General features: G+C 34.7%; 1 protein-coding gene across 3 annotated transcripts; it reads right to left on the bottom strand.

Moving 5' to 3' along the window:
- Nucleotides 1–3911: 3911 nt before the first annotated feature.
- Nucleotides 3912–8109, bottom strand: LOC105969863 (Pentatricopeptide repeat (PPR-like) superfamily protein). Of its 3 annotated transcripts, none has more exons than XM_088819842.1 (4): nt 5813–8109; nt 5252–5409; nt 4565–4675; nt 3912–4252 (listed from the first exon to the last, which is right to left on the bottom strand). In XM_088819842.1, exons 1-2 carry the CDS (start codon nt 7925–7927, stop codon nt 5404–5406), a joined length of 2121 nt encoding a protein of 706 aa, XP_088675968.1. In that variant the 5' UTR covers nt 7928–8109; the 3' UTR covers nt 3912–4252; nt 4565–4675; nt 5252–5403. The 3 variants fall into 3 exon arrangements, with proteins under 3 accessions (XP_088675968.1, XP_088675970.1, XP_012850091.2); XM_088819844.1 differs by having other exon boundaries at nt 4600–4675; XM_012994637.2 differs by lacking the exon at nt 4565–4675.
- Nucleotides 8110–23128: the final 15019 nt, after the last annotated feature.

Genomic DNA, 23128 nt, shown 5'->3' with positions numbered 1-23128 from the left:
GAAAATTGCACATCACCCCCTAAAATGTTCTAATTTTTGCACTTTACCCCCTCAAAATTTTAAAAAGTGAATGTCCCCCTCAAAATGTTATTGTTGTTGATAGCAATATTTCGATGGATTATTCATCGGCATTTAAGTATTTTTGTTGCACACTGCACCTTTATATGTTATTTTTGTTGCATGCTACCCCTTAAAAACATTATCTTTTTGCACATTGCCCATTTAAAATGTTTTTTTTTTTTGCACAATGCGCACCAAATATTCGCTTATGGGGAAAAGTGCAACTAAAATAATATTTTTAAGAGGAATTATCCAATTTTTTTAATTTTTACGGGGAAAGGTGTGGAAATGAAAAATTTGTAGGGGGTGTGCATTTTGTCCTTTAAAATTTGATGAATGATTTTTAGATCACTATTTCCTTACCTTTTTACTATCTTGTGTCCATAAATATAAGTATTACTTATCAAATTTTATGTCCAACATCCATTTTTTCAAAACTTTACATTATATTTATATTAACTATAGGGGTCTTATGATATAGGTCCTGATGACAAAACTAATTTGAACTAAATGACAAGCCCAACTAAACTTTTGTTTCACATCATTTATTAAATTCATTCAAAAAATGCCCTTCCACACATAAATTCGAATTTGTATTAAGTAAATTTCAAACTGCATTTTATCATTTTATTATGGATTTAATATCTTCATTTTTCATCTAATAATATATTTTATTTTATTTTTACCAACTTGGTCATCTTTATTTTTTCGTTTTTGACTCTAGAATTTTTGACGTTATTATATGTAACTTTTTTTTTTTGAACATTTTATTGAAAATTATAAAAAAATATTTTTTTTCGTTTTTGTCAAATAATACAGCAGATTTAAAAAATACTATAGTGTATTATGGTATGCTATGCTATGGTATACTATGGTATTCTACGGTATACTATGGTGTACTATTCCGAACTCTATCATTCAACAACCCCAACCCTAGCCGCCGACCAAATTAAACCCTGGCCGCCATAGCTGTCGACCAAATAATTAAACCCTAGCCGTCGACCAAATAATTAAACCCTAGCCGTCGACCAAATTAAAACCTAGCCGCTACCATCCGCCATAGATCAGACCTCCACCACCATAGTCGTCGTCGTCGCCTGCCTCATAACCATCACCTTGTTGTCGCCGCCTCCACCGCCATATTTGCGCCATAGCCATCCCCCCCTCAAGAATGGAGTGAAGTAATGGAGAGGGAGAGCGAGAGAAAGAGAGAGAGAGTGAACGAGAGAAAGAGAGAGGAAGAGAGATAGCGAGAACGGGAGAAAGAGAGAGGGAGGGCGAGAGAGATAGCGTACTATGCGAGAGAGCAGAGAGAAAGAGCGAGAACGAGAGAGAAGAGGGAAGAAATAAGAAAAATAAATCTAAGAGAAACATGACTGTAGAATTTATGAATTTAGGTTGAGGGCAAATTTGGGATTACAAAAATGTAAAGGATGTGAGTCATATTTATTTTTGTAAAAAGGATTTATTACAGAAAGTAATATTAGGGTTGTATCCCACATCTAATTATGTTCTAACTGGGTACCTCTAGCATATTAACCCTTGATTATATGCTTATTTTATCTTTTTAATTTTATTCCAAAATATTATCTTTCATGCATATCACCACTTTCCTTTTATAGGATCAACGTCTATTGTTAAAACTGTGACACCACAAAAATAGTAAGCCGATTTCCTTCTTTAATGTATAGATGTGTGTGTGTGTACATATATGTATATATTATCATTTATATATGTATACTTCTTTTGCTCTTTTGTAATATTCGGCCCGTGCAACGCACGGGGCAAAATACTAGTTTTTATTAGTAAAAGATGTTTTGGATTTATTTTAAAAATACAAAATAAATTTAAGCTCGTTGTAATTGCACTTGTGTTATTAGTGGGTTTTGTCAAAATTTCCCCTTTTTTAATATTTTTCTCTATCATAATTTTGGAACGTTTTGAAGTTTTGAAAATTATTAAAATAGATTTCAAGGGCTTTCTAATGAAATCTCATTTGTCTATATATTCATAGGGGCATTTTACTACCTACATATAAAGGACGAAACCTTGCTAAGATTCATACTTTTATAGATAAAGTATAAGTATAGATAGATATAGATAGCAGTTGAAAGTGCGAACTTAAAAAAGAAAAAAAATGTATGAAGAATGCAATGTCAATTATAAAATAGGGCAAATGGCAAAAAGGCCCATCACATGGGACTTAAATGCATTTTAGTCCACAAAAAAAACAGTCTCTCAATTAAGCCCATCCCCATGTCTTTAGTCTAAAATACCCTCAATAATATAATTCTTAACAATTCCACCCATTATGCTCTAACTTCCTTAATATTACACATTGACCCCGGATTTAAACAAATATATCACATTAACCCCCAAAACTTTTTTTTTTCAGAAAATAATTTTTTTTCTGAACTGTTTTTTTCCCGGTCAGATTCCGGCCAGATTCCGGCGTTGACTTTTTTTTTTTTTTTTTTTTTTTTTTTTTTTTTTTTGAAATTTTTTTTCCTGCTTTTTTTTTCCGGCCGGTCAACCACCGTTGACCGCCGGTCTCCGGCGTTGACTTTTTTTTTTTTTTTTTTTTTTTTTTTGAATTGTTTTTTCTTAGAAAAAAAAAATATTTTAATTAATATTACTGTCTTGACTACTAAATTACTGTCTCAGACAGTAATATTACTGTTTGAGACAGTAATATTATGAATATTATTTTTCCGAACAGTAATATTATTAATATTATTATCTAAGACAGTTAAATTACTGTTGGAGACAGTAATTTAACATCCAAGACAGTAATATTAATTTAAATAAATTTTTTTTAAGGAAAAAAATTAAAAAAAAAAAAGTCAATTAACAGTTAAGTTACTGTCTCCGACAGTTAAATAACTGCTGGAGACAGTAATTTAGCAACGAATACAGTAATATTAATTAAAAATATTTTTTTTAAGAATAAAAAAGTCAATTAACAGTTAAATTACTGTCTCCGACAGTTAAATAACTGCTGGAGACAGTAATTTAGCAACGAATACAGTAATATTAATTAAAAATATTTTTTTAAGAATAAAAAAGTCAATTAACAGTTAAATTACTGTCTCCGACAGTTAAATAACTGCTGGAGACAGTAATTTAGCAACGAATACAGTAATATTAATTAAAATATTTTTGAAGAAAAAAAAAAAAAAAAAACAGTCGATTAACAGTTAAATTACTGTCTCCGATAGTTAAATAGCTGCCGGAGACAGTAATTTAACAGCCAAGACAGTAAAATTAATTAAAATATTTTTTTTAAGAAAAAAAAAAAAAAGTCAACGCCGGAAACCCGGCGGTCAACGGCCGTTGACCGACCGGAAAAAAATTTCAGGAAAACAAAATTCAAAATTCAAAAAAAAAAAAAAAAAAAAAAGTCAACGCCGGAGACCGGCGGTCTCCGGCGGTCAACGCCGGAATCTGGCCGGAAAAAAAAATATTTCAGAAAAAAAATTATTTTCTGAAAAAAAAAAGTTTTGGGGGTTAATGTGATATATTTGTTAAAATCCGGGGTCAATGTGTAATATTAAAGAAGTTAGAGCATAATGGGTGGAATTGATACGAATTAGGGTTAAAATTGGGGTCAAAATTGAAATTTGGGTTAAAATTGGTTAATTGATGAAATTGGGCTAAATTGGGGTGTAAATCATGAAATTGGAGTTAAATTGGGTTTCAAATGAATTGGGGGTAATTTTGGTATATATAAAGGGATTTTCCTTATTTGCAAATAAGTTTGAATGGGGTGGATTTATTTGAAAGACAAAAAAGTTGGATGTCCCTATTTTAATTAAGTGCCCTTGTCATGGGCCTATTTGCCATTACCCCTATAAAATATAAAAAACCAAGCAGTTCATTCGATATGAAAAAAGACAAAGTAGCAAGTACTCTCGATTACATAAAGGTCGAAACAACAATAACGGGGCTCGCTCTCGATTACAGTAAGGTCGAAACATCTTACTTGAATAGACTGAATCATCAGTTTGTGTTGGGCTCGCTCTCCAGTGCCCGCGCCGATTCCTCAGGCCCTAGAGGTTCTCCCTTCAAAGCCAAAATCCTTGTAGATTTCAAGACAATACCCTTTATTCGACCAAGGCCCGATTTTGTGATAGTGAAACTGCCCACCGACATTGTCATCCATTGCAGTGGAGAAAACAAAGGATTCGAGTATCTGTGCAAGAAAGGGAATTTCTATTAATGGATCAAAGCGCAGTTATCCAATATAAAGACCAAACATATACATCAAAGGTGCTGCTCTAGCTATATACATCATATTGAACTAAAGTCGATTCATGCCAAAATATAAGGAATTATTTCCTTCATATTACTTCCAAAATCTTGATGCAATTGAAAATTCAGCAATATATATGCAACGATGAAGATATATTGAGCTGTGAAACACATGATAGCATGGACTCGGTTATAGAAGGTGTGAAGCGAAAAGTTAACAAAATGCAGAAGCAGATGCAAATTTCTAAAGTACCTGTGCTTTCTAAATGCCATCTCAGCAGAATTTACAGTTTTTCTTCAGTCAAGCTCCTCCTCAAGTCCAACCGTATTATCGAGCCTGAAAGCGACTTCAACACTAAAATGTCTGAATCAAGATAGAAAAAGACAAAAAGTTATTTGACCCATCAGATTCCAGCATATCTAGAGCTCAAAAAATAAAGAATGAAATGAAAACTGGTAATCACAATCCAATTACGATAATGAAAATTTCAATCATCTTAAGTAACAATAGTAAGATATTTCCATACTCTGGTGCATATCACAAAACTTGAAATCATGCTGCCCAATTATGGATGTTCAGAATATGCCACTCACATCTGAAGAGTGACTTTGAGAACATTAAAACTTGAAAATGGATGTTGACTTTCAAAAACTGATGAGATGAATGATTGATTTTTGCGCAAGTGTTGGACACTTCTGAGGAGACAAGCTTTCATTTACACCTGTTTTAATCATACTCTAACTCTATGGTTTCTTTATGCATATCTGCAGTTTTCCACATTGAAGTCTTCTTAAAATTTAAGCTAGCCTCACTCAGCATTACATATGTCGGGTTTTAATTGAACCAATTAACTTGATAAATATCACATTTATTTGACTAACAAGTGAGTTCTACATAAAAGACAGTCAGGCATCTGTATAACATAGTTCAAAAGCTTACTTGATGAGCGGCAAGCCTAATTAATTCACACTGGTGCATTGGGTAGGTAATATTTTGTCTTCTTCTTCCAATCATGGCAGACCGAAGCAGCAAATATGAGACCTGGTGTGGATCTCAGCAACACGTCAAGATTTGGCATCACAACAATCACTTTACACCTGACAACAAGTGAACAAAACCTTTTAATATCCTCGTGTATTCTTTTCATCTTTATCATAATTAGAACATCAGAAACAAGAAGCTGAAACTGCATTTGACTGGAAAAACTAATGTAGGGCAACATTTTCCATATGTAAGTATTCCCATGTCCCAATACATGCTTTTGATTACATAAGTAAATATCACATGCAAAACTTATATACCGACCAAGATATTTTTGCATCTTCCACAAATCATTCACTTGGAACACTGGTTTATTAATTAGAATACAGAGACGCGGAATAAAATGTACTATCAACAAAAAGAAAGTAATAAACCATTCACATGCTCAAACCATGGTACATGACGATAAATAAACTCAATTAAAAACTACAACCCAAGCAGACGGTAATGGAAACTAACCCTTTCTTTTCTTATCCTCTTAGACATATCAGAAACGAGTGCATAGTGGTTACTGTCATAACATGCTGTCGTAAATGCGGCAAGTGTTACTCGATCCAAAGTCTGGTTTGCATCTAACAATTTATCAAAAAACTGGGCTGCAGTGTCGACTTTTTGTTCACTACAAAGCTTTCTGACTAACGTACTAACAGTGCGAACCCATAGCTTCTTGTCTAATCTGTTCAAAAGGGCCATAGCTGTGAAAGATTCATCCTTCTTGCAAAACTCATAAGCTATAGTCGTACGAGTAACTTCACATGGGGAGATACCTTTGTCCATCATCTCTTCAAATAGTGCTTTAGCTTCATCCAACATGGATTCCTTGCAAAGCCCACTTATTAGAGCACCATATGTAAAACTATCTGGTGCACAGCGATTGTCGCGCATCTTATCGAACACCTTCATCGCCATGTCAACCTTACAATCTCGACAGTAGCCACAAATCATAGATGTGTAAGTCTGTGTGGTTGGAATAAGGCCTATAATCGCAGCATCACAAAACATTCTTTCACATTCTTCCATCTTCCTTTGCCGTGAAAGTGACGAGATCAAAGTTGTGTAAGTATGCATATCAGGTGCAATCCCATTTTTTATCATCTTACTAACAAGAGCCAAAGCTTGTTTAACATCATCCCGCTTGCAGCTCTCGGATATAAGAATGGTGTATGTAATTTTATCAGCACAAAGTCCATCGTGAAAGCTTCTATTCAACAACCTATAAGCCTCCTCGACCCTTCCCTTCTTACAGAGACCATCCATAACGGCATTATACGTACATATATTAGGAATTAATCCATCTTCTCCCATCGCGTACATCAATTTGTACGCTCTATCGAAATCTCCAATCTTGGAATGACCATCAATAAGGGTAGTATAGGTATTCAAATTAGGGGCCAATCCTTGTTCCTTCATTTTCACAAGCAACATCTCTGCCCTTTGTAACTTACCCTCCTTGCAGTATCCAGCAATCATGGCTGTATAAGTGTGCACATTGGGCTTGTAATTCTCACTCCTAACAAGTTTCAAGAAAAGACGAAACGCCTTCTCGATCCAACCTTTCTTACAAAGACCATCAATTAATGCGGTATGGGTATATACATTCGGTTTCAATCCTTTGCCGACCATCTCCTCCAACAATTCAAATGCTTGCTTAATGGTTCCCCTACTGCTCAACCCATTAATTAAACACGAATAATTGATTACATTTGGCTCCAACCCCATCTCAACCATCTTATTGAAGATCCATAATGCTCTATTTACGGAACCATTTTCACAGAACATATTTATAATCAAACTACAAGTAGCATTGTCCACAAGAAAGCCTCTCCTCAACATTGCAGTCAGCCATCTATCAGCATCAGAAACCCTCCCAAGTCTACAGTACGCCACAACCATGGACTTGAAACTATAGGAATCTGGAATCACCCTTCTCTGACACATTTCATCGAACACTTTCTCAGCCATCTCAACACAGCCCATCTCATTCACCACACTCAGCGTACAATTCAAAGTGTGGGCGCTCAAAACCAAGCCTTGGCTGTGCAACTCAAGAACCATGTCCACCGCCTCCTTCAACATCCCAACCTCGGAGAAATTCCGCAGCATACAACGTAAAACCTCGTGGGTTCTCTCAAAGTTTCCATTTCTAATCAAACAAGTGGCTGAAACAATGTAAAACCTCATAAAATGCCTGAATTTAGGGAACCCAATGGCCCAATAAAAGAAGCTCAATGCCACCATTGAACCTGCCTCATCGGCCAATGAAGCAACCACAGTGATCGCCTGCTCCGTGGTCAAGAAATCAGAATCTATGGGCAAGTTGAGCAAAGAAGGCGTCGAGTCATAATGAGAGGGTTTCTTCTGTTGGCTGTAATATGAATCGCATACCCAAAAGCAGATTCTTTTTATGACTGTCGAAGGTGCGGCTGAAGAAGAGTGATCAATCATAGGCTTGTCGCAAAGGGTTCTGACCGTAAACAGAGAGATGGCGGCGGCGCCGCCGCCACGGAGGAGTACTTTGGATGCTACATTTTTGAATTGGATTTTACTCAGACGAATGGACACAACCGAAACCATGAAAAAGTCGCAATTTGCAACCTGCGATGAAATTAGAACACCTGAAATGATCAGACAGAAAAATTGTAGCTTTAAGACAGAGCTTTACAATTTTACAGGCAGCCATTAACATAGCTTGGAGCACTGAAGTTCTCTGTATTGTATAAAGACGAGAGATTCAATACCAATAGCCCGTGCAAACAATGTCCAAACGGGCAGCCCGTTTACACATATCTCTCCGCACATTAGCACTTATAAGTTATAATATTGTGGCGGGCCCAACGGGCCCAATAGCATTTCAATTAAAATAAACTAGTATTTCACCTAGGGGTGGAAATCGGACGGAATGGATCGGAAATGTTTTTTTCAGAAATTTTCCAATTTTTTTCCGAAGATTAAAATAGGTTCCAATTTCCGTTCCAAAAAAATCGGAATTTCAAAATCAATTCCTATTTCGGAATACCTCCGAATTGGCGGAATTTCGGAATTTTCGGAAAGTGCATTAACTCTTAATTTTTTGTTCCAAAATCGGAAATAATGTTAATCTTTAGAATTTTTACCTAATATTTTCGTAGTTTTACAGAAAAATGCAAGAATCCAAAAGGAATGTCAATAAGATTAAATGTAAATACTTGTAAAAACAACATAATCAATTTATCAAAGTAAAGATATTTCTTGCAAATTTTCAATAAGAAAAAGAAAAAGTAAACATAGTTCTTGCAAAACATGAATAGAAAAACAATTAAAAAAATCAAAATAACAAAAAAAAAAAAAAAAATAATAATTCTTGATGTTGTTCATGTGATCTAAGAATTAGCTTCAGACGTCTTTGCTTCTTTATTTCAAGGACTACTTCAACTTCCTCCAAAGGAATAAAAATAAGAAAATCACAAAAAAAATATTCAATATCTAAAGTTTTGACATCATACTGTAACAATAAAATGTATACCTTAAGTTTATATCAACCCATGATCCTCAATTTATAATTTTTAATTCTTGAAATTGACGAACACCTACACAAAACAAATAAGCAAAAACATTTATTTATTAAAAATAATCTATTCTGTCTATAAAAGTATGAATAATAGGTGAAATTTCTTCCCTTTTTTGTACGTACAAAAATACCCTTTCAGATAGGCAATACTAGAAGGTTAATTAGGTAATATTGATTAATAATTATTTCACATATTATCTATGAATTTAATAATTAGTATCCATTTACCATTCTATTAATAAATTAATGGCTATATAAGTAATAGTAATTATTGATATGTGAAGTTTCATTTACAAATAAATAATAGAATTGATAAGGCCATCCATTTTGATAAAAAAAAAAAAAAAAAAAAAAAAAAAAAAAAAAAAAAAAAAAGAGGATAAGACCATCCATTTACATGGCTGGGTACAGTTACTCCTATTACCAGCACCTTGTCATTGTCCTGTTCATTTTATCTACATTCATGATTCATGAATCATTAATTACTAAATTAATTATCATTTGGTCAGTTACATAATACTAAATTTATTTAAATACTGACCATGGGAATTGGCAACTTGGTAATGGACAAGTTCCAAATGAGAATGGCCAAATCATGTTGATTTCCACCGAACTCGGCTACAGTGCCAAGAAATATTACATATCTAAAGACTAAAGGTACCATCAACAATATTAGCATATTTGTCCATTTTCAAATATTACTAAAAAGGATACACTAATATTAGTTGCCTATTTGTCTATATTTTAAGTCCAAATTGGTTATCCTAACAGTGTCACGCGAAGAAAAATAGGTATTTTATTATTTCTTACAATACTAGCCATGCTAATATTTGTAATTAGTATGTGTAAACCAGATATTTGGTCATACTTCCGGATGGCATCAACTGATGAACAAACTTTTTTTTCCTAAAATACATTACATGTCATGGTGACGACACCACTGGTCCACCACCTTATGTTTCGAATACGGAATACTACATGTTTATTACATGAAAGTGAAGAAAAAGAAAACGTTAACGATTATTTACAAGGGAATTCAAATTCTCAATTCCTTCATTTAGAAAAAAATCCTTTCAAGGTTTCTTCATTTACACTCAACTAATTTTCTTGCAGCGCGCTTCTCTGCACTTGCACTTATAAATGGAACAATACGCTTGTTGCCATGATGTCCATGATGAGCATGACAATCGTGAATAGCATTAATTGAGACGATGATAGATTTCTTTGTTTATTTTAACTTTTAGCTATACATTTTTGGCAAATGGTAAAAATGGACATGACAAGGGACTTAAATGCACATTGGTAAAAAAAAAAGTTTTTCAAATAAACTGATCCCCACGTCTTTAGTCTAAATACCCTCCATAATATTTTTTTTATGAATTTCATCCATTATACTCTAACTTCCTTAATATTATACATTGACCCCAAATTTAAACAAATATATCACATCAACCCCCATTTTAATATTTTCTTTAAAGCATTTGTTTTTTCAGAAAATAATTTTTTGAAAATATATTTTTTTTCCGGCCAGATTCCGGCACTAACCCATTTTTTTTTTGAATACAATTTTTTTCTAAAATTATTTTATGGCTGGTGCCGTTGACCGTCAGTCTCCGGCGTTGATTTTTTTTTTTTTTGAAATTTTGTTTTTCCTTAGAAAAAAATATTTTAATTAATATTACTGTCTTGACTGCTAAATTATTGTCTCAAACAGTAATATTACTGTTTGGGACAGTAATATTATGAATATTATTTTTCTGAACAATAGTATTACTAATATTATTGTCCCAAACAGTAATATTATTGCATGAGACAGTAATATTCCGGTCGGAGACAGTAATATTATAGTCCAAGACAGCAAAAATGCAGGCCTAGACGATAAAATAAATTAATACAATAATATTACTGTCTTAGACGACAGTTAAATTACTGTTGGATACAGTAATTTAGCCGCCAATACAATAATATTAATTAAAATATTTTTTTTAAGAAAAAAAAAATTTCAAAAAAAAAAGTCAATTAACAATTGAATTACTGTCTCCTACTGTTAAATAACTGCTGGAGACAGTAATTTAACAGCCAAGATAGTAATATTAATTAAAATGTTTTTTTTAAGAAAAAAAAGGTCAATTGACAGTTAAATTACTGCCTCCGACAGTTAAATAACTGTTGGAGACAGTAATTTAGCCAAGACAGTAATATTAATTAAAATATTTTGTTTAAGAAAAAAAAAGGACAGTTAAATTACTGTCTCCAACAGTTAAATAACTGCTGGAGACAGTAGTTTAGCATCCAAGACAGTAATATTATTTTAAATATTTTTTTAAGAAAAAACAAAATAAAAAAAAAAACAAAAAAGAAAAAGAAAAACTCAACACCGGAGACCTGACGGTCAACGGCGGTTGACCTACTGAAAAAAAAATTTCGGTAAAAAAATAGTTTTCAAAAAAAAAAAAAACGTCAACGCCGGACACCGGCGGTCTCCGGTGGTGGCGGGTCAAAATTGGGGTCAAAATTGAAATTATGCTCAAAATTGGTTAATTGGTGAAATTGGCTAAATTGGGGTGTAAATCATGAAACTGAAATTGAATTGGTTTTCAATGAATTGGGGGTAATTTTGGTACATATAAAAGGGTTTTCCTTATTTGCAAATAAGTTTGAACGAGCTGGAAATATTGAAATACAAAAAAGTTGAATGTCCTTTTTTTTTTAATTAAGTGTCCTTGTCATTGGCCTCTTTGCCATTAACCCATATATTTTTCAATCTTTTATTTTTGTTCTGTTTCTTGAGGGTGTGCTGTGAAAGTGTTCATGAATTTACTTGTATCTATATGTAGCAAGAGGAGAGAAACTTAATTGGCAATAAATCCTTAAGATTATATTTTAATTGTATGGGGAAATATATCACACATGAATCTTAGTGTGCAATGATTTGAACATATTATATGACGTATGAATGAAAGATAAAAAAATATTTACATGTCTTGAAAAATAAAAAAAACGAATATTTATTTTATTACTTTTTTGCTCATATTTTTATAAGAACAAAATGCACTTCACCCTTAATAATTTGGCATTTTCGCACTCCCCCCCTAAAAGAAAAAGAAAAAAGAGATAACCCCTCCTCGAAATATTGTTTCGATTGCAGTTTGAAATTTATGAGATAAATTGTGTTTCTCTCATAATTAGCTACACAATTTATTTATTCTCCACCACAACAAACTTAGTACTTTCAGTTTATGAATTATATCATTTGATATTTTAAATGTTAAATTGAATTCTATTATTTTGTTTCTCTTTAAATAAGTTGATTTAAGCTATTTTTTTTAAAGCACCCTTAGGCCTGCATTTTTTATTTAAGTTCATTTTCCAGCATATTTGCAAAAATCGTCAAATAACTAATAGTCACTAACTTCTGCTTTTAAATAAGCTTTTGCAAACACCACCTAAATGTAATAATTTAAGTGTAAAACTGAATTTAAACGACTAATTGACCTACAACTTACCTTGTCACATGGGTCCAAATGTCCAGAAAAACTAAATTGGCCTTACTATAGATGGAGTGTAAATTACGAGAACCTTCTTGAAGTAAGGTCTAATTACGAAAATCCCACTATAGTTGTATAATTATGAAAATAACCCTAAGTTACATTGCCGTCTTACACAGACCCCCTACGGTGTTACTTTTGACGAAAATAATAATATACTTACAATTATCCTAATATCCCTCGGAAGAAAGAAGTAAAAGCGATGACTTTTCTAATCGTCTTGTGTCTTTTATTATGAGATAAAGATAAAGCAAGGAAAAGAAAGCGAGAGATAAAAAAAAATCAACCGTGAAAGTTAATGGAACAGAGAGGGATATGCATATCTTCTATCAACTCCATTAACCTCTCAACGTGTCACTCATCAAATGGCATCAATTTTTATACTTTAAATGAAGGATCCGTTCAGAATTTAAATTCTGAAGTAAATTATTAATTAAAATGTCTACGTATTGATGACGACGTGAATTAGATAAGATTTGAAATGTATTATCATGTACAAATTTAGGATATAAAATATATGCTATTTTATTGCAATTTCTTGGCATTATCAATTTGCATTAGTAGAATGACAATAAGTGAAATTATATCTAAAACTTAACCACAATGTAAAGACGCAATTGATGGCTTACTAATAACAAAAAAACTTTATTCTATATTTGAAATGACAAATAATACGCCACAGCTAACAAACATTGGGATAGTATTCAAATAATAGCAAAAATTACCCCTTTTTTTTACCCTTCTAAGAAAATTTAACCAACCAAATAAGCCGTGTTGTGGTACAAGAATGGTATGAGGATTTCAAGCACAATGCAGTTGATGTGGAAATTATACTTGGTAAACAAAAGTACACGCATATTTTTCTACCCCGCTAGCTGAAAATGAAAGTTATGTATTCAAACTTATGAGTAAGTGATTTCTTTATTAAATTTTACATTGCTATGACAATCAAGCACAAAGCAGTGTCTGAAACTGATCTAAATGTTGTTATTGTTTTACATGAGTAATATTTTTGTTAGAGTAGGTGACCAACAAGCCAACTTGTGGCTGTGGTCTTTCGTATTTATTATTGTAATAAACGAACCTTTATTCGTATTAATGATAAAACACCTTGGCATTCTATATCTTTGTCCCTTTGTCACAAGCATAGATATAGTCCTTACAGTTATTACAAGTACTAGTAATTGATTGTTAGGATCGTGAGATATTTACTCAAGTATTATAACTGTTAAACGTGTTCCTAGTCGAAGGGTTACGCCACTAATGAGGATATCGGCCTTTCCCATTAAGACTAGCACTTAGTGTATGTGTACCGCATCTCATCAGTAAACGGTATTGTGATATCGGCATGCATAAGTGGGTGCTCGTAAGTTGACGAGTTCACTGAACTCCCTCACCCTAGAAATCTCTAAGTGGTTCCCAATAATCGAGTAGAGATATTTATGGTATAGTTGTACACCATTAGTCCTTATGACCTAGACATCACCGTGACTTCACTAGAGGACCAGCTGTATCGTGACCTGCCCCTGAGTTCCACCGAGGACCATCCCAGGGGCCAGTGTTCGTGCAGTCCGAAATCTAGTGGGAGGTCTGTGCATTGTAGTCGGGGATTCGATCGCTAGAATAGTCTTGGATGTCCTGTGTGTTCTAAAAGTTTGTAATCATTCTAAGTCTCTGGCCAGAGCTGACTAAGTGATGATTAGAGAATTCGATTCTCTAAGTCATGCACGTGACGATTACAACACTTGGAACGATCGCACCGTCATCGAACATATAAAGAGGTCTCGATGAACCAATGCCTCTAGTTCGATCAGGACATATGAATCGAAGGGACCGTACTGTACGTTAACTATATCTGAAGGTTCTTGCAGGCACTTCATTTGTATCTAGGGAATCATGACGCGTAGTTGCTAGACGCCAATCTTGATTCGTTGGGTGATTAAGGTGAAACGAGCTTCATCTTAATCGTAACTCTAAGGGACGAGTTTTGACCACAAAGAGTTGTGGGCCCACGGCTAGCTTACACCTAAACCATCGAGGGTCACACTGCTCGTGCACATGAGATCTTTGAATAAACGGTCAGAGATAAAATAGTTTATCTTTGCATAATTGGAAGTCAATACGATTGAGTCCAACATTCGTAATTTGGAATTACGAATGAGAATGAGAAAAGGAAAAGAATAGGCGAGCGTATTAGTGAACTTTATAAATCGGGAAGTTTCCAAATTTAGAAAGTGCACTGAACTAGGGTTTCCACTTTTGGAAAGTTGGAAAATGAGAAATGACACTCGTAATGACGAGGACTTTATAATGATTCCGAAAATGTAATCGTTGCAATTTTTTGGTCATCGGATTGAGAGAAACGAGCAAGTAAAAGTACTAGCGAACTTAAGCTGTTGGGCCCGGTCCAACTTAAGCCCGCTAGGGTTTTATGCAAGACACTATAAATACAAGATTTATAGGTCTTGCACACACAAGTGAAAACCCTAACCCTAGCAGCCGTTACCTCTCTCTCTCTCTCTCGCCCTCTCACCCGCGGCCGTCACCGGCGCCGTCGCCGGAATTTCACCGGAATCGGCCGTTCGTCGGAAGATCGAAGATCGAGGAATCGAGGAGCAGCGCACGAGCCGAAGCCGCACGCTACCCCACGCGCCGCCCCAGAAGACCGCGCGTGAAATTCACGCGCCGCCGTGGCCGTTTCACCGCTGCTGCCGCTGCACCGCTGCTGCCCCGATTGTACGGATTGGTTTCCGTAGCAATCTCGACTTGCTAAGCGCTCCTACCTCACGCTTCAAGAGGTAGACACACGAACTTAATGTTCTTGTTTCGTTTACGTTTAAACTCTATATATACATGTTTGCTTTTGTGTGATTTTATGTGATTACGTGTAATCGGTTTAATCATTGCCAGCATGTTATTTGGTTTAAACGCGAGCATGTTAATTGATTTAAATTCGGTTAAATAAATTAGCATGTATGTTGTTATTTAATTTCGCTGGAAGCGCAAAGGTACGCAATTAATTGATTTATATTATCGGGCATGTGCTTATGTGTTTTAAAGTCGTTTAATTCGCATAAAATTTTTGTTTTCCGCTGCGTACGCGTGCCCGAAACCCAACAATTTTTTCATGACAATCGGTTGTAATTTTGCCCAAAGAGACCTTTGAAATAATAGTAATATTAAATATAAAGTGTTACTAAAAAGTACTATATATATATATATGAAGTCTTAAATACATGCATTGAAGGTAATTACATCAAACGAAACAAGCTAAAAGGAAGTCTGAGTTTATAATTACAAACTTTGAGGATAAAAGAAATACTTGAAAAATATTTATACTAGAGAATTCAAACAAAACTTCATTCCCATTCAGATCTACTTCACATATCCGTAATAAAACTATTATAAATATTTAAAATCAATCCAACACGTGCGAAGCACGTGCACCTTCCTAGTAGTAGAAAAAGCATAAATAAATAAATTAAACTCAAATAAGACATACTCTTTTCAATTTCCACCGGTTGATCAAATTGTTCTTCAACATCAATCAAATGACCACTTCTCAACCAATCTTGAGAACACACTAAACATTCCACTAGTTTAGGTGTTATTGAGCTACGAAACGGATCAAGTACTCGGCACGCGCTACTAAAAGCACTCTCCGAAGCAACCGATGTGATAGGAATTGAAAAAATATCACGTGCCATTATGGAAACAACTCGATAATTTGAAGGTTTTCCCCTCCACCACCCCAAAATATCAAAATTTTCGCTCTCCTCCTCAATCCCATCGTTGAAGTACCTATCCAAATCACTTGTTACATCTATGACACTCTTCCTCTTGATTCTTGCCCGGATCTCAAATTTCAAATCACTTCATGTTTACCATCTTTTTTTTGTCAAGCCATGCACCAACTTAGCGCTTTTACCATCCGCAAGTGTAGTAGTTTCCACCCTGTAACATTCATAAAGTCGGGACATAAACAGTTTTACACTTTTTATAAATTTTTCAACCTTCACATTTCTACCCGCTACGGAAAGTAAAGGGTCATACTCCAACAGCTTATCATACCAAAGCTCCAAATATTTTGTTTTGTTCTGAGGATCCAAAACAAGCGATGCAAGGAAGATTGGATTCAACTTGTCAACATCGCAATAAAAATCGAACTTCTCATTCATCTTCATGGTCATAGTGCAACGGTTAACATCAAGATTGCTCAACTCACGTGTTAAAAGAACTTTGACATTTGATATCTCATCAAAGTATGTATGAGACGAGACATAATGAGAACCCGAAATACGTGTTGTTAACAAATAAAATTCTTCCAAAAATGCATGCAAGCTTTTCAAGTTGGCCGAATCTTTACTTCCTATAACATCACACTCACTTACATAACTTGGATCTTGCTCCTCAAGTCTCTCAAATCTTTCTCGAAAGGTAAGGCCGAATCTATCATAAGCTAAGTTGAGTTCCATCTAGTTTTGATATCCAGGCACACAATTCTTGTGCATGTTATTTTCTCTTCTTCGATACATTTCTTAAACATTTGCAGCCGTGATGAACTACGATACGCACATACTTCACACTTCGGCGAAGACGCTTAATAGTTTCCTTCATCTCATCAATTCCAGCTCCAACGACAAGATTAATAACATGAGCCAAGCAACGCACACGAAAAAATTCACCACCAAGCAATAACATATTTCTTTTGTTTAATCCTTTCTTCAAATCATCAACACATGTATCGTTATTCCTTGCATTATCAAGGGTAATCGTCATGATCTTATCTAAACCCCACTCCAATAAACAACTTTCAATCACTTTTGCAATTACCTCACCTTTGTGCGGGTGTGGAACAACATAAAAGTTGATGATTTGTTTTTCTAAGGATCCAATTTTCGTCAACAAAGTGAGCTGTAAGGACCAAGTAGCCAAGATTCTGGATGGAAGTCTACATATCACTTGTGAGGCATACACGTGTGGAGCTTTCACTCAAATAGGTTCTCAATGTTTCTTTTTCTTCAAAAAATATCTCATAACAATCTTTTGTAATCGTGGGCCTTGAAATCTGATGAAACTTAGGTTGCATCTCGGAGCAAAAAGCTTTAAAACCGGCCTTCTCAACAATACAAAACAGAAGTTCATCAATTATAATCATTCTAGCCAAAGCCTTACGACTCTTGTCTTGGTCGAACTTCCAACTACTAAGTGCACCAGTAAAGAGAGAAATAGTTTCTTGTGACTTGTCTCTTAACTCAACAGGTAATTATTTGCACTTATCTCTATGACTCCACAACTTATTTGTCCCTATTGCAGTAGGAGAATATATTACCTTACCACAAAACTTGTACTTACAGTTTCCAAGCCATTTTTTAGTCTCCTCATCATTAACCTTGTCAAAGTAATTCCACACCTCAGATCGACCATGGTGACCGAAAAGCCCCGACTTTCCGCAAAGTTTTTGCTTTTTCTCCGGCATATTTGCGATGTTGGCGTTAGGAGCGTCAATACTTGAAGCCATAATTGACATACTGCAGATAAAAAAAATTGAAAAAAAAAAGTTAATATTAAAATTCTAATCTTCAATATTCAAACCATCAAAGATGGAAGAGCACTCACAGTAGTAGAAATTGGCTGGTGGAGTTAATGAGAAGAGTTGCACATGTATTTGATATTCACGAGTAAAAATTGCTTGGTGAAGAGAACAAGTGGAGACGGTGAAAAATATGAGAAGCGGCAGTGAATAAAGTAAAAAGAAGGTGAATGATAACAATTATATGGAAACTTGTCTAGGGTCTTAGAGTCTTGAGACCCGTAGTCATAGGCTCTTATTTGGGCATGAATGGGTATTTACATTATATATATATATATATATATATATATATATATATATATATATATATATATATATATATATATATATATATATATATATATATATATATATATATATATATATATTCGGAAATAAAATCGGATCGGAAATCGGAATTTCCAATAATTTTATATGTAAATCCAATTCCGTTCAAAAAAATAATCGGAAAAATCGGAAATCGGAATGAAAAAAAGGGTTCCAAATTCGGATATTTTCGGATCGGAATTGGCGGAATTTGAAATTTCCGTTACACTCCTAATTTCATCGGTGCGATGCACGGGGTTTAGTTTTAAGAAGAACAAAATAAATAATATATAATTAATTATCTCAATATAACAATTAGAATTTTGGTAAAATGAAATCAAATGAAATTCAAAAAAGATAAGTATTATCTTTTATCGAGAGTTGTAACATATGAAATGCAAGTAATAAAAATATGTGACATGCAAAATGCGATATGAAATACAAATATAATTTAGAATTTAATTGAATCTATTATTACGATGTCCAATCAGTGATGTGCGCTACTTAATATTTCGCAGTTCAATTGATTCCGACTTGTTCAATCCCTTCATACAATTCTTAACGTTGACATGGCCACGTACAATTGACTATGTCTAAAAACAGTTATGCGTAGGTATGATCCGACATGTGAGAGAGTTTGATCTTAATTTCAAAATTCCAAAATTTCAACAATTTTTGAAAATTGGAATAAATTTCTAGATTGTGAAAATTTTAGAATTAGAATAGCAATTAGTTTTGTACTTCCGAATTTTTTTTCCTTAAAAGGTTAATTTTGATCCGTTACATCCAACTTTCCTTATGAACAGATGTTGTACCAACTGCGAAATAAAAAATAAAAATAAAAAAATAAAAAAACCCAAAGATTTTGCATTGGGACTATAATCTAATATTTGTAATTTGATTCAAAAATAGATCAAATCTCCAACCGTTGGAGGTAAATTACCAATCGGGGTAGACCAAGTTGTTTCGTGAATGAGTATTTTGAATTTTCTTAAATATGACGGCTCTCTCTTTCTGAAAGGAGACTAAAGATCAAGAAACTGAATTTTTCATCGTCAAGTTAACAAAAGTCCACCTTTTGAAAGATAGCGCCTCTCATCGAAAGAGGTGCGCCTCTGGTTGTCGTCGTTTTTTGTAACAAACTTTTTCCCCCTAAAATCCACACCAATGAATCGGAGAACACCAAGCAGTCGTCTACATTTCTACCATTCTTACACTTGAAACATAAGGCAAGAAGTGAAGTTGAGAAGCCAATTCAGAGTTATATCATATAAACGACTATTACATACCTTACATTTATAAAATAGGTTTAAAATTATCAATGTCATAAAATAGGTTTAAAATACACAAAACAATTTAAGGAAAATAAAATAGGATCACGTCTATTCATTTCTGCTCAAGTTTGGTATTCTTCACTACCTTAGTATTCCACATTTGCGTAGCTCCACCATCTCACAAAGTACAGAAATCGTGGTATCATCATCACATATGAAATCCTAAACAATGAATAACAGTAATGTTAAGTTCATAACAAATCTGCATAAAACAAATACATATATTTATAGATTTAAAGAAACACAATGCAACATTAGTAGAAGATAACAATGTTAAATGCATAGTTTGGAAAGGACAAAAGAGGCATCACAGTCACCAAGTTTATGAAAAAAAATAAACAAAAAGACTATGGATGTCCAACAAATACAATAAAATTTGTAGTCATTTCGTAAACAAAATGAATTGCAATATGATGTCGTTAACATCACCACACAATCCATGAACAATTTGAATTCGCACAATTAGTCATCTAGAAATAAAAAAAAGCACCATATATATATATATATCTATATATATATATATATATATATATATATATATATATATATATATATATATATTTTGGATGCAGAAAAACCTGAAGATACTGTAAGTCCATACAAAATGTTAAATAACACAAATGCATATTCTTGAACGTAAAGAAAATATATGCATGTGTAAAACTTATGAATAGGGAACACTTCAACTGAAGTTGTGCAAGTGAAGTCGTTATCAGTAAAAGAAGATGACTACGTTAGTTTGTTGTTATGCTGGAATTACACTTTTAACTCTGTTTTTGTTTCGCTATATAATGATAAGAATGGTATCACAGATGAATGTAAGCAAAGAAAAGAAGAAGAAGAAGTTGAGATAAAGAAGACTGTATTTCACACCTATTTTCCAACGTATAAACATTATGGCTATATTGCCTTACATTGATAGAGGTTAATTAACTTACTAATACTAATAATAAGGATAATGCTATTAACTACTTAATGCATATCTCTAATAACTTCCAAGAACTAAATTAGAGACAAAACAACTGCCACTTAAGGATTATCACATATCATTCCCCCTCACTTAAGAATCCTTGCCCACAAGGATGAAATCGGGATACGATCTAATGAAGCGCCGCTCATTTTCCCATGTTGCATCTTCGACTGGTGCACCTATCCATTTAACGAGAATTTCTGACCTCGGCCGATATTTATCTTTGCAAATGACCCTACGATCCAAAACGGCTTCGGGCTGAGGAAGAATTATTGAAGAATCTGAAATTGGAGGAAGAGCAGGTGATGTTGGGGCGAATGGTCCCTAATGTTTCCGTAATAAACTCACATGAAAAACGTTATGAATTTGAGACTCGGGCGGCAAGGCTAATCGGTAAGCCACCGAACCAACTTTCTCAGTAATCCGGTACGGACCGAAGAAACGTGGGGCGAGCTTAAGGGAACCCCGAAAAGCTACTGACTTTTGCCGATAAGGTTGTAATTTCAAATACACATAGTCCCCTTCATCGAATGAGACTTCGCGACGATGTTGGTCTGCTTTACATTACATCCTATTGCGAGCTATGATGAGATTGTATTTCAACTCACGTAGAACCGCATCTCGATCCCGCAGATACTCATCTACCGCTTGTACCCGAGATGCACCAGGAACATAATCCAATAAGCTTGGAGGAGGGATGCCATAAACAGCCTGGAACGGGGTCATCTTTGTAGACGAGTGGGTGGAGGTATTGTAGCTGAACTCAGCCCAGGGAATCCACTCGAACCATTTTTTTGGTTGATCGCCAGCAAAACAACGTAAATATTGCTCCAAGGTTCGATTCACAACTTCCGTTTGGCCGTCGGTTTGGGGGTGATAACTCGAGCTCATACACAACTTGGTCCCTTGCAATTGGAATAATGTTCGCCAAAAAGAGCTGATAAAAACTTTATCGCGGTCACTAACAATTGTCTTTGGAATACCATGTAGGCGAACCACATTAGCAACAAACGCCTTGGCGACAACTATAGCTGTAAAAGGGTGTTTTAAGCCTATAAAATGAGCATATTTTGTCAATCGATCGACGACTACCATTATCACTGTATATCCATTCGAAGACGGTAATCCTTCTATGAAATCCATGGAAACATCAGTCCACATTTGAGTTGGAATGGGCAGCGGCTGAAGTAACCCTGCCGGTTTCATGCAATCGTTCTTAAACCTCTGACAAACATCACATTGTCGTAAAAAGTCTTTCAAGCTCTGACTCATATTAGACCAATACAAATTATGTTTAATTCGAGAAAGAGTTTTGTGAAAACCAAAATGACCACCAATTGGTGATGAATGGCAATCAGCAAGTATTCCCGGAATCAAGGTGGAGTTGGAGCTTAAATAAACTTTGTCACTCCGAAACCATACGCCATCGAGTTGCCGCAAAGACTGGTCTGATTGAGATTTTATTTGCAATTCTGTATAGAATGGATCTTGTTCCACTTCTTTTTGAAGCACGGGCCACCAATCTGAATGAGTTGTAGAAATGGACATGAACTGAAATTCAACAACACGTGATAACGAATCAGCACCTTGATTGTCAATTCCTCGCTTATACTCGATAACATAATCGTAACCAAGTAGCTTGGACATCCATCATGTTTGCGCCGGTGTGGTAATTCGTTGCTCAAGTAGATATTTGAGACTTTTGTGGTCGGTACGGACAAGAAATGGCTTTCCGAGCAAATATGGACGCCAATTCTTGACTGCTTTGACAATAGCGAGCATCTCCTTCTCATATGTGGATAATCTCAAAGCCGATCCTTTCAAGGATTGACTAAAGTATGCCACCGGTTGATTATGTTGGGAAAGAATGGCACCAATCCCAACTCCACTAGCATCACATTCAATCACGAATTGTTGAGAAAAATTTGGGAGACATAGAGTTGGTGGCGTCGTTAAAGCTGCTTTCAACTGTCGGAAAGATGCCTCGGCTGTTTCATTCCATTGAAACCCATCTTTGGTTAAGAGTTTAGTCAAAGGAGCTGCTATACCTCCAAAGTGGCGAATAAATTTTCGATAATAGCCAGCCAAGCCGAGGAACCCACGAACCCCCTTCACCGTTGTCGGTGTAGGCCACTCAATGACTGCCTTTATCTTTGCCGGATCAACCGATACGCCTTGCTCCGTAATTATGTGACCCAAATACTCCACCTGTGAAACTCCGAACCGACACTTTGACTCTTTTGCGAATAAGCAGTTAGATGATAAAATTTGTAGAATAATTCGCAAATGTGTAAGATGGTTTTCCCAAGATGTCGAATACACTAAGATATCGTCAAAAAATACCAACACAAATTTCCGAAGATAAGGGCGAAAGAGATCATTCATGAGACTTTGGAATGTGGTCGGTGCATTCGTGAGAACAAACGACATTACAAGAAACTCATAATGCCCCTCGTGCGTCCTAAATGCTGTTTTTG

Source organism: Erythranthe guttata, chromosome 6, assembly GCF_056151865.1.
Source record: "Erythranthe guttata isolate IM_541 chromosome 6, IM_541, whole genome shotgun sequence".
Lineage (NCBI taxonomy): Eukaryota > Viridiplantae > Streptophyta > Magnoliopsida > Lamiales > Phrymaceae > Erythranthe > Erythranthe guttata.
Note: the sequence above shows the minus strand (reverse complement) of the source record. Positions and strands in the feature narration are given on the sequence as shown.

Bases quoted from the DNA above. Each gene is read 5' to 3' on its own strand.
- LOC105969863 (XM_088819842.1), bottom strand. From the start codon at position 7,927: ATGGTTTCGGTTGTGTCCATTCGTCTGAGTAAAATCCAATTCAAAAAT.